Source organism: Chionomys nivalis, chromosome 16, assembly GCF_950005125.1.
Source record: "Chionomys nivalis chromosome 16, mChiNiv1.1, whole genome shotgun sequence".
Taxonomy (NCBI): Eukaryota; Metazoa; Chordata; class Mammalia; order Rodentia; family Cricetidae; genus Chionomys; species Chionomys nivalis.
This window is the reverse complement of record NC_080101.1, coordinates 25,671,545-25,683,842: the sequence shown is the minus strand read 5'-3', so window position 1 is coordinate 25,683,842 and position 12,298 is coordinate 25,671,545. Positions and strand designations below refer to the sequence as shown.

The window sequence follows — 12,298 nt, the reverse complement described above, 5'->3', positions numbered from 1 at the left end:
AAGGCTCAGCTTCTAAAAGAAGCCGCTCACTAAAAACTGAGCCATAGCATTTCTTCTTTTTTTTTTCTTTTTGAGACAGGGTTTCCTTGGCTGTCCTGGAACTCACTCTGTAGTCCAGGCTGGCCTTGAACTCTAAGTTTCCTGCGACTTGGCAAGCTATGTAGATACCACACTGAAACTTCAACCTAAACTTCTCCATTTGTTAAAAGATACTGACTGGTCAAGGTTAATTTTTGTAGTGAATTTAAGTAATTTTTGTTGTTTTCAAGCAGCCTAGGCTGGCCTCAAACTAGAATCCTTCCTGCTGGGATTATAAGAGGGCGCCACCACACTCGCCTACTAGTGTCTGATAATTCTGCGTCTGAATACATGAGGATCAACAGGCTACCTCAACACATCTGGAACCATGAATGAAACTGGCCAAGTCATAGTGCCAGATGTTCCCCTTAACAGGCGCATTCTACACCCTAATCCACAACTGAAAATTAATTCAGGGGCTCAGCCACCGAAAGCTGCGCATCTCAGGCACCAGAGCAAGGACCCAAAGTCAAATATACTTCTCCTCAGGGGCAGGGCTCACAACCATGGTGTTGAAAACTGCATGCCATTAACCAAGGAGTGAATGTAAGTTACTACATACAACACCAGATAACAGGGTTAAAACATGTATGTTGTCTGGGTAAAGACAGTAGGCTGAACACATATCCTCTCTCCTGAAACTCCCTTCAGTAACAGTAAAGGTTTCTGTCCACTTTAAGGTTAAAATCTCAAAGGGCAGAAGATGAGACAACAGTCACAAAAAGTTGTAAGCTGGAAAGCAAAAGCCAGCAGCATGAAAAAAAGCAAAGCAAAACAAGAAATAAAAAATAATAAAATAAAAGAATCCCACAGCACAGCATAGAATTCCCAGGTCTCCAGAACTGGTAGTTTCGTGTGTCTCTACAAGTGGGGAGAGGGAAGAGATACCAAACTAAGAACTAGCTGGTGCCGGGCGGTGGTGGCCCACGCCGTTAATCCCAGAACTCAGGAGACACAGGCAGGCAGATCTCTGAGTTTGAAGACAGCCTGGTCTACAGAGCGAGTTCCAAAACAGCCAGGGGTACAGAGAAACCCTGTCTCAAAAAACCAAAACAAACTCCAAAACCACAAAGAAACCCTGTCTCGAAAACAAACAAACAAACAAAAAAAACCCAAAACAAACAAACAAACAACCAAAATAACAACATCAACAACAGAAGTGAAGGTCTAAGTTATCAGATGTGGTCTGCAACTCTACAGGGCTAAGCTACCTCTCCAAGATGGCCACCCCCTCTGCACTCGGCCTCATCCTAGTCCTCCCACATCCCTTGACTTCCAGAATTCTAGCAAGGCCTTCATTCTTCATGTGTAAGATGGAAAGACCAGCTTAATTTAAAATACCTAAAGATATAACACAGACCTTCTTCCCAGTTAAATGCCTCAAAAGATCTCCCTAGGGAAGAGCCTAAGGCCACCAAGTCCCACGGCTCTAACAAAGGCGAAGTGGCTAACATGAAGATAAATAGACAAGTCACTTTAGACAACAGACTATGAAGGACAACAAGAACACAAAAAGTTGTATGTTATTCTACAAAGAGAAGAAAAAAAGGGAAAGAAACCACCAATAAAAATACACAAAATTAGCCGGGCGGTGGTGGCGCACGCTTTTAATCCCAGCACTTGGGAGGCAGAGGCAGGCGGATCTCTGTGAGTTCGAGACCAGCCTGGTCTACAAGAGCTAGTTCCAGGACAGGCTCCAAAACCACAGAGAAACCCTGTCCAGCCTGGTCTACATAGTGAGTTCCAGGACAGCCAGGATGGCACAGAGACACCCTGTCTCAAAATACAAACAACACACATACATGCACAAAAACCAAAACCAAAATAAAGCACAAAACTTAAAAGAACTAATGGATGGTATGATTCAAGGTTTAACATGGTGATCTGTTGCTCAGCACAGAGAATTAAATACACACAGCAGTGTGTCACTGTGGAAGACTACGAGGACAACAGATCCTTGTTTTTCGGGAAAGAAGAATTAGGCCTTGCACAAAGTCCAGGAGCCAGAATGGTTTCGGGTTTCTCAACAGACTCTAACCCACAGCCAGTGCCTCAGTCTGAAGGTTCCAAGCCAAAACTCTTATATGCATCAAACATGTGAATAGAAAAAAAGCAATTTTCATGTCAGAAAGGTCTAGAAATGTTTACCTCCTATGTCAGGGCGCCATAAGAACAAACATTAGCAAACAAGAGACCCAGCGTGGGACCAGAAAAGGCTGTTCCCAAGTTACAGCCGTACACAGTCTAGAGCGAGCAGCAAAGGCTCCACTGGAGATTCCCTAGGGAAGATGAGGAGACACGCTGTCTAACCAGACAACAGAATGGAACAATTTGGGTACCTGGTAAAAAAGTGAGCTAATTCAGTGGAAGGTTCACTGGAAAGTTAAACCTTCAAAAAAAAAGGGGGGGGGGGGTGGGCGGTAAAGGAAAAATATGTAGGAAAAGAAAACCATCAGTCTAACCAAAATCACACAGGAAGACAAACATGTATGATGGGTACGAAGAACGAAAAAACTCAAATACTTAAAACAGAAACTATGACAGCACCATCACATTACTAAGAGACACACCGGTGGAGCTGGAGAGTGGCTAAGAGTGTTGCTGGTCTTACAGAAGGTCCAGTACCCACACGGCCGTTCATGAGCACCTATAACTCCAGTTCTAGGGAATCCAGTGTCCTCTTCTGGCCTCCATGGGCACCAGGTACTTGCACGGTACACATACACACATGCAGGCAGACACATATATACATAAAATAATCATAGACATTAGTTAGAGTCGGGTGGTGATGGTGCACAAATTTAATCCCAGCACTCAGGAGGCAGAGGAAGGGGGAATCTCTGTGAGCTCAAGGCCAGTCTGGTTTACAGTGCGAGTTCCAGGACAACCAGGACTGCTATATAGAGAAACTTTTGTCTTGGAAAACCGAAAAAAAAAAAAAGTGAACATGAATAATTGCTTTGGAAGACTGCCCCCTTTAGCCAACAAACTTAGAGAACTATTTGATTTTTCAAAAAGGCATTTCCTCATCTTTTGTGGTGTTTGTATTTTCAGCATCAAGTACAGTTCATTAAGATTTTGGCAGAGAAGCATATTGTCACATAAAGTTCAAAAGAAACTCACTACGGGGGCAATAGTCACGATACTGCAGTAGTGACGGACATCAGCAAAAGGTGGGACCAAAACAAACAAAAAGCCAGAAACCCAAGCTTTTTCATCAGAATGTTTATTAAAAATATAGACTGGTGGTTCTGTGCCTAAGTGTCATTGTGGGCGTGTGCTGACTCCCAAACAGGCGCTTCACAAATACGCTTGGAGCGGAAGTTGTGAACAGAAATGACTGTCATTTCAGACACAAGCCCCTCGGAGTCTGACATCTTGACAGTCCCATCAACAGTCACAGAGGTGGACAGCATGGGCTCGCGGGCACACCATGACCACAAGACATCTTTTTGCACTTCCCAAATACTTTTATATTTCAGCTACGAAGGTCAGTTCCCAAGGCCCGACGTGTTCTTAACAAGGAGAGTTTTTATGTCCATTTAATTAGTCTTACACCTTTCTGGGCCAATTCATCTGCAGACAGGAGGAGAAACTGTCACCAGGTTCTTCATGCCATGCATCCACGGGACTCCCAATCCTCATATGCTGTCCAACTTCTTTAAGATATACGGAGCTGAAAGAAAAAACCCAAATTAGGTTTTATTCTATGAGTCCACAGTAAAGGAAAAAGCTTTATGAAATATGGTTTTGGAAACAACTCCCAAACCTCTACCAGGATCACACTCCCAAGGGATTCCAGCGTGACTCAATTGCCATCACCATAGAGTACACCCTTACAATCAGCCTCTTTCCTCCAGGGTCATAAACAACTCCAGTGGTCCTGGACTGTGGGGACCTTTTATTTATTTTGCAGTACTGGGAGCGGAACCCAAGGCCTTACACAGGCCAGGCAAGCACTTTCCCAAGGGAAACCTCTAGCTCTGGGGATTTACTTTAACCTAAATAAACAGAATAAAATCCTAACAAGTGAGAATCATGTTCAATTCCCAATCCTGGGAAAACCAACGATTGGAAGAAGGCATGGGGTAGGGAAAACCCTGAAAGAGCTGACGCCCACTGTTTTCTCTGATCCAACCAGTCACTTAGGCCCTTCCGTGCTGGTGTGATAACCGGTGTACCAAGGGCTGTGCGGAATACTAAGTGACATTACTACAATGGAGAGATGAGCCAGCCGTTAAACCTGTCTGTTGTCAATCAGGAGGACCTGAGTTCAGATCCCAGCACTCACATCTGGCCGCTCACAATCGCCCGTTTTTAACTCCAGTTCCAGAGGTTCCAACACCCTCTTCTGGACTGTGCAGGCACCTGCAGGCATGTGGTTCACATACAGACAAGTGGACAAATAGAGATGATTTGGGCATCTCTCCTGGAGAGGCTAGCAAGATCGAGAACACAGCAGAAGAGGCACCTGAGTGAATGAGGCCTCCACCTCAGCAATTCCAGGCCAGCCTTGGTGTGTTCTTCACATACCTGAGCCACTCCTGCCTCTGCCTGCACAGCAGCCAACTACACACAAGCAAGTACGGAACAACGAGAAGGACGCTGTACTGAGAACGAGGGTCAGTCAATTCTGTTAAATCATTAGAGGACTAATTTTAATTTTTTTTAAAAATATTGTCAGACAGTAGTGGCACATGGCTTTAATCCCAGCACTCTGGAGGGAGAGGCAAGGGAACTCATCTCTGTGAGTTCGAGGCCAGCCTGATCTACAGAGCTAGTTGCAGGACAGCCAGCGCTACATGGAGAAACCCGGTCTGAACCGCTCTCCTTCCCCTCAGAAAACCACTATTATTTATTGTGTGTGTTCTGTGGTGTGTGCACGCGAGCTTGCATGCCTCGGTGCAGATGTGGAGGGCAGAGTACAACTTCCGGGAATTGGTTCTCTCCTGCCACCAAGCGTGGATTCAGCTTGGAGGCAGAGACCATTTGTCAGTCTTTAACCCTCAAGCTCTCGGTTGTAAAAGGAACAGAGATCAACTAACGAAATTAACTTTGGGGCAATGGTGAAATCAAATACTTCAGGTATTCTCGGGAGCTGCTCAGACGCCCATCCTTTCTCTTTTTGGAAAAAGGAAAACCAACTATTTATTTCACCCTCTGTACAGATAAACACAAAGAAAGCAAATCTTTTCGGATTTTAAAGGCAGGAAGAGAAGTGCCTGGTACCGAGTAAGAGGTCGGGATTCTAGGTCAGGTTTATTCTGAATCGCCAAAATGACCTTGGGTTAGCCACTTCCCAGGGACCGTTTCTAGGTTTGCCAAATGTGGGTATTGCTCAAGGGATAACACCTGAAGGTCCTTAAGCACAAACGTGGGGCGAGCAAAGGTGACTAAACCATGCGCCCTCGGTCACCACGTGCACTTGGCACATTCTCAGGACCCGCAGACCTCTAGAGGGCACGCAGTTGGGCCGCCCTGGACATGCATGAGCCCTCCAGCCCGCCCTGCTCTCCCCAGGATGCTCAGCTCAAGGCCCCACGACCGCGTGCAGGGCTGGGGTGGACGCGTGGCCTCACGGCCACAGTCCCAAAGGACACTCACTGACTCGCAGCAGGGCCACGTAGATGAGGAAGTTCCGAATGGAGGAGATCACATCCTCGCGCATCTTCCGCTTCATCTCCTCAGGGTCCAGCTTCGGCGCGAGACCCTCGATCCGGAACATTGCGGCTCTTTCTCCAAAGCTTGCAGGCGTTGCACCTTGCCCTCCTCCAGCGGCCGCCTTGCACGCACCCGAACTCAGCCAGACCTTACTTCCTGTCCCACCCCTCGTTTCCGTCCTGCGACGGGAACCGGCGAGGGACAATCCGCATCCAGCCGGCGTGCATCTGAAGCAAGGAGACCTGCAGGGGGCAGCCGCAGTCTTAAATCTCGGAGTCTTGGTGGACTGTAAAGTTGTTTTATGATTTCCAGTAGGGAGGCATGTGCACATGTACTAACATAAATAATAATAACTAGCATTTATGGAGTACCCTAGACAGTACATCGTGAATTGCACATTATAATTTTCATTTTCTAGACACGAAAATTAAAATACACCAGCCTGAAAAAACTTAGTTGAGAATGTAGTTCATTTGCCAAATCGTTTTACTTAACATGCATGAAGCCCTCGGTTCAAGCCCTAGCACCGCATAAACCTCGTGTGTAGCTGCTTGTTTTCTGTAGTGATAAGCGCCATCAAAGCAACTTGGAAAGAGTTTATTTCACCTAACCTGTTATAGTCTTTCATCCAGGGAAGCCACAGCAGGAGCTCAAACAGGCATCTAGAGGCAGGAACTGAAGCAAAGACCAAAGGGGAAATGCTGCCCTTACCTGTCGGCTTGCCCTGGTCTCCCCAACTACCTTTCTTATACAACTCAAGACCAACCGAGGGTTGGCACCGCCCACAATGGGCTAAACTCTCCTCCATCAATTAATAGTCATGGCGATGCCCCTCACAAACCCACCAACAAGCTAAACTGGCGGAGACAGGTCCTCAATTGACGTTTTCTCTTCCCAGGTGTCTCTAGTTTGTGCCAAGATGACAAAAACTAACCAGCACAGCGCTGCACACCTGTGTTCCTGGCACGAGGTTGGAAAGAGGGTCATAGTTCAAGGTCAAGGAGGGAACAGCGTCACCCACCCTTAATCTCAGCCCTCAGGAGACAGAGGCAGAAGAATTACCACAAATTCAAGACCAGCCTGGGTTACAATGCAAATCTGGACTAGAGACGCTGTCTCAAAAAACAAACAACTCCAAGATAAGCAAACAATGACCCACCCAAAACAAAAAACAGAGTAAAAACAGAGTTTCACGTTCCTCAGCTAGTGAGTTTCACACCTAGATTTCTAGAATCCCAGACACTGAGTTTTTGACATTTCCGGTATCATTTCTGTTTTTTTGTTTTTGTTTTTTTTTTTTGGTTTTTCGAGACAGGGTTTCTCTGTGGTTTTGGAGCCTGTCCTGGAACTAGCTCTGTAGACCAGGCTGGTCTCGAACTCACAGAGATCCGCCTGCCTCTGCCTCCCAAGTGCTAGGATTAAAGGCGTGCGCCACCACCGCCCGGCTCTCGGTATCATTTCTGTATCCTCAATTTTGGAGTTAGCTGCTCCTTACACATTCTGAGGCAGACCTCGGAACACAAGTGTGAGCCAAATTCAATCTGATTAACATTGTACAGATGAGAGGAAACCAACCGCACTGTCTGAGTTCTCAGACGTGAATCAGATAACTGGATTTTTTACATAATTCAATACCAGATTGTCTTTTCTTGAGTGCACACTGCATAACATCAATGAGTTGGGGGTTAAATAAGAACAATCATTTAGTAGGAGAACAAATGATAGTGTTAGCATAACATTCCACCTTCCTGATTGACAGAGTGTAAGACCCTGGGGTTAGGGAGGAAAAAAAAATCCTCACCTGCATACTCAAGATTTAGTAAACATTTGCATCTGTAACTCACGCTGTGGACCAGCAGAGGCAGCTCTGGTGTGGGAGGGGCTGACTCCCAAGGAAGGGCTCCAACCCAGTCTTCAGGGGTTAATGCAATGCCTGCCACTGCCCACATAGTCAGGAACAAGTCTCTGTTCCATTGCGACTCCAGTTTTTCGGTATCAAAGGGAAGGCCTATGGCTAGATGCTGTAAGGTCCCCTCCAGTTCTGACAGTCTCTGCATTTTGAACCCTAGTTGTATCAGAGGGCAGAATAGTTTGGAGTGTGTGGATGTCATCACTGTGGCCAGATAGTGTGCTGGCTAGATTTTTGTTAAGTTTGGGTCGTCTGGAAAGAGAGAACTTAAAATGAGAAAATATCTCCATCATATTGGCCTGTGGGCAAGTCTGTGGGGCATTTTCTTGATTAATGACTGATGTGGGAGGGCCCCGCCTACTATGAGCAGTACAGTTGATCCTAGGTTGTATAAGAAAGCTCACTGAGCAAGTCAGTAAGCAACATTCTTCCATGCCCTCTGTTTCAGTCCCTGCCTCCAGGTTCCTGCCTTGAATTCCCACCTTGTTTCCCTTTGTGACAGATGACATTCTTAAAATGGAATAAATTCTTTCTTTCTCAAGTTTCTTTTGGTTATGGCATTTACCACATGAATAAAGCCAAATTAAAACAGATAACAAAATAGCCATATGCATATTCTCCAAGGTATGAAAGACTCTAAATAAGCAGATCTTATCACACATGGTGGCTCATGCCTTTAATCTCAGCACGTGGGAGGCATAGGCAGGCAGATCTCTGAGTTCCAGGCCAGCCTGGCCTACAAAGTGAGTTCTAGGACAGCCAGGGCCACATAGAGAAACCCTGTCTCTAAAAAACAAATCAACAAGCAGATATTCATCTGAAAAGTGGGTGAAGCAGACTGGGAAGGAAATACCTAATTACATAATTCTGGTAACTTAGACTCCAAACACTGAGTTAAGATGTAGAATACCTTTTTTTCTTTTCTTTTTTTCTTTTGCCTATACTGAGATCCCTTTGAGTAGTTTGGTTTCACAGAACATCAAAGAAGATATTAAATTAGCCAAAAACTATGCTCATTGATTTAAAAAAAATGTAGATATTTAACACTCGAATTGTGTTTATCTAATGCTCCATTAAAGAGGCACCTGTTTATGTCCATGTAGCAAATGGCTGGCCTGCTAAAAGGCAATGTCATTCCTAGATTTATTTATTTTTATTTTATGAGCATTTTTGCCTGCAAGGATGTCTGTGTGTCATGTGTGTGCCTGGTGCCCAAGGAGGTCAGAAGAAGGTGTTGAATGCTTTGGATCTGCACTTACAGATGGTTGTGGGCATCCTTGTGGGTGCCGGGAATGGAACTTGGGTCCTCTGTGAAAGCAGCAAGTGCTCTTCGCTTCTGAGGCTCCTCGTGAGCACCAGGGCAGTGCAATTTGTATGAAGGAGCCTTAGGAAGGTCTTCTGGCTCCGCCTCAAGTGAGGGAGAGGCATTAACTGACTTATGCAACCCCATTTCCTAGTCTGGATCTAGGATTGCTTCTGCATCAAGGATGCTCATCCTGGGGAACTTGGCCTCCTTGCCTTTGCATGGCCCCTCTAACCTTGGAGGAGACCCATAAAAACAGGCTCCCTATTTTAAGCTTTTGGATAGTGTATATATATATATATATAATTTATTTAGCATATAGGTGATGGTATCGTCCAATTACAGTGAGGCAAATTAAGAAATATGATACCCCCAGAAGTCGGTATTGAATGGAGCCATTTCCCATCTTCGACTTCTCATTACTTTCCTTCTCTGGGTGCTGAATGAGCTAAGTCTCATCTTTGAAGCCACTGGTAACTCTCAAACGCTGTATTTCCAAGCTCACCATGTTCTCTGTTCTTTCTGTATGATGAACTAAAGGCTAAGAGCAAAGGATTTGCTGTGATGTGCACTGAGAAGCAAAAATAAAGAAGTATGCATACATAATTTAATATTGATATTTGTGTTCTTTAGTTTGATCACAGAGGAAATAGCAGCTGATGTCATAGCCTGTCTTGTTTTCCATTTAGATCCCAGGAGGGACTTAGGAGCCATTACTTTGACTCAATTTCCCAGACAACTCTCATGTAAGCGTTTGAAGTGTACAGCCAAACTGTAAGAGAATTAAGTGTTCTAATTTCCATCACTGGGGAGGAGTTTATATGTGCATGGTCAGGGATTCACGGGTGATTCTTGATTGAGAAATTAACACAATATAAAATCTCAGTGAGTTTGTGCTTTGTGTCATCCATAGAAAACTATAGACTTTGGGTACTAAACAGTTCAACTTTTTTTTTTTAACATTACAGGGAAACTTGGGCCCAGAGAGGAGCTAGTTAGGGGAAGAGTGATCTGGGTAGATCTCTGGCCTCTAGTCCTGCATTTCTTCCCATGGTATCCTGCTAGTGTGAATACTTTCATTGATAGTTCTCCCCCAAGAGATAAGGACAGAAAGAATGGAGCCCCTTTCTGTCTTCAGAGAGGCAGGGCTTACCCAGCTGTGGCCCCCTTTCCACACTTCCACACCCGTGATGGCTGCTGATCTGGACTGAGTTATTATTTCACTCCATTCCCGTCCTTCCTCACTCCTCAGGGGAGGGGTGCATCCTAGCACTCCCTGGACAACGGCTGGGTGTGTTGGGGGCATTCCTTTAGTCTAAGGAGCTGGAAGGAGAAAGATAAGGAGTTCAAGTCCACCCTCTCCTTCCCAACAAGTTCAAGGTTATCCTGGGCTACCTGAGACCCCACATCAAAGAAAACCAAAACCAAAATAAAAATAAACTTGACTTTGAAGTCTACTCAGGACTCGTGACAAGGAAGAGAGGCCTGGACTTTCAGAGACTGCAGTGTGGGGTCGGCCAGATGACTCAGCAGGCAGAGGTGCTTGCTGCCCAGACTGATGACCTGGGTCCCCCAGGATGAAAAGATAACTCCTGCAAGTTGTCCTCTGACCTCTCTACTTGTGCCTTCAACAGTAAACAAACAAACGAACAAACACTATAGAAGAAGTTTGAAGAGATTTTGCTGCTCAGGTGTGACGATGCACACTTTGATCCTATCGCTCAGGAGGCAGAGGCAGGCAGATGTGATAGTCCTGTCTACGGAGTGGGTTCCAGGCCAGCTGGGGCTGTATAATGAGACCTTGTGTCAAACAACAGCAACACGGAGATTGCTGTGACAGATGCTTCCAATAGATAAGGTATCATATTTATAGAAATTATTGCCTAGTGAGAGATTGACGTCTCCAGGAAGGGGCTCTTTTGAACCTTAAAGAATGAAGAGAATTTTGATAAACTCCACCTCACTGGCATCTACTCTCATTTTGGTAGTTAGGCCTTCACCATCTGAATGATTTATAAGTATATAGTCCCCTTCCAAGAAGCCTGGAAGCAACTCAAGTGTAAGGAGCGTTTAGTCCTTCTCAAGTCCCTCAGTCACTGGGGGCTTGTGTTTATACGTGATGAAAACTCACTAGTCATTGAGTGAATGAAAGGAAATAGTTCCCAGAGAAATTTATTCCAAATTGTGTTCATTATATTTCTAAATAAGGATATTTTCTTACAGCTTTGGTAAATTAGACTTTGTTTGCCTGAGGAAAATTGGGGACCAGTGAGATGGCCCAGCGGGTAAATGCTATTGCTGCCAAGCCTGAGTCCTGGGGACCAAATTCATGTCATCAGGTTTGACAGCAAGTGCCTTTACCCACGAAGCCATCTGCCAGTTCATTTTTTCATTGTTTGTTTGATACAGGGTCTCACTGTATAGTTAGAGTTGACCTAGAACTTGCTCAGTAAACCAAACTGACCTTGAACTCACAAAGATCTGCTCAACATATTTTTTAGTTAAAAAATTCCTGTTAGTGTATATTTATCATACAAAGTAATGGATTTCTTTGACGTAATGACACTTTCATTCAAATATATTGTTTACTATTGCAATAATTTGTCCCATACTCAAACTAGGACCCTTCCTTTGCCCAAATAAAGTAGTTTTCTACTTTCGAGTCATATCTATGTATTAATGTATGTATGTATGATTTATTATGTATGTATTTTATAGAGAAGTTACACATTTGTCTTTCTGAGTCTGTCTTATCTTACTTATCCAGATAGCCTTTGGTTCCATCTATTCTCCTGAGAGACACCCTTCTTCTTCATGCTGGATATTGTGTGTGTGTGTGTTCCACATTTCCTTTATCTAGACATCTGTTGATGGAAAATCTAGTCGTCTACAAAAGTAAGAAATGACCCGTAGGGTTGGGGAGATGCCTCTGTGGGTGAAGTGCTTACCTTGAAGCACGGGAGGGAGCCTGGGTTCAGATGCCAGCACCCCTGGAAAAGACGGATGTGGTGACAGCTCAGCAGGGAATGGCCTTTACTGATCAGCCTAATGGTTTAGATCCCTGGGACCCTCATGGTGGCTGGAGAGACAAAGTCCTGAAATAATGGTCCTCTAACTTCCTTACACACAGAGAGAGAGAGAGAGACAGAGACAGAGACAGAGACAGAGAGACAGAGAGAGAAAGTAAAACAATTAAATGTTATAAAAATTAGAAAAAAAACAAAATCATATCCTCTGTGTAAGATATTCATATAGAGGAAACCGAGTTGAGGGTATACAGTATTCTCTGTCCAGTTTTCACAGATTTGCCGTACACCTTAGACCACTCTAAGTTTTATAAAAGCCTG

At 44.7% G+C, this 12,298-nt stretch overlaps 1 protein-coding gene across 1 annotated transcript; it reads right to left on the bottom strand.

Annotated features, from left to right (window-relative positions):
* Window positions 1–3,294: 3,294 nt before the first annotated feature.
* Window positions 3,295–5,915, bottom strand: Tomm5 (translocase of outer mitochondrial membrane 5). The gene is made up of 2 exons (XM_057790973.1): window positions 5,683–5,915; window positions 3,295–3,754 (listed from the first exon to the last, which is right to left on the bottom strand). Exons 1-2 carry the CDS (start codon window positions 5,801–5,803, stop codon window positions 3,720–3,722), a joined length of 156 nt encoding a protein of 51 aa, XP_057646956.1. The 5' UTR covers window positions 5,804–5,915; the 3' UTR covers window positions 3,295–3,719.
* Window positions 5,916–12,298: the final 6,383 nt, after the last annotated feature.

What these genes read in the sequence shown, in the direction of transcription:
- Tomm5 (XM_057790973.1), bottom strand. Translation starts at nt 5,803, where the DNA reads ATGTTCCGGATCGAGGGTCTCGCGCCGAAGCTGGACCCTGAGGAGATG. An exon ending in CGTGGCCCTGCTGCGAGTCA is followed by an intron (nt 3,755 to 5,682) that starts GTGAGTGTCCTT and finishes TTTTTCTTTCAG; the next exon opens with CTCCGTATATCTTAAAGAAG.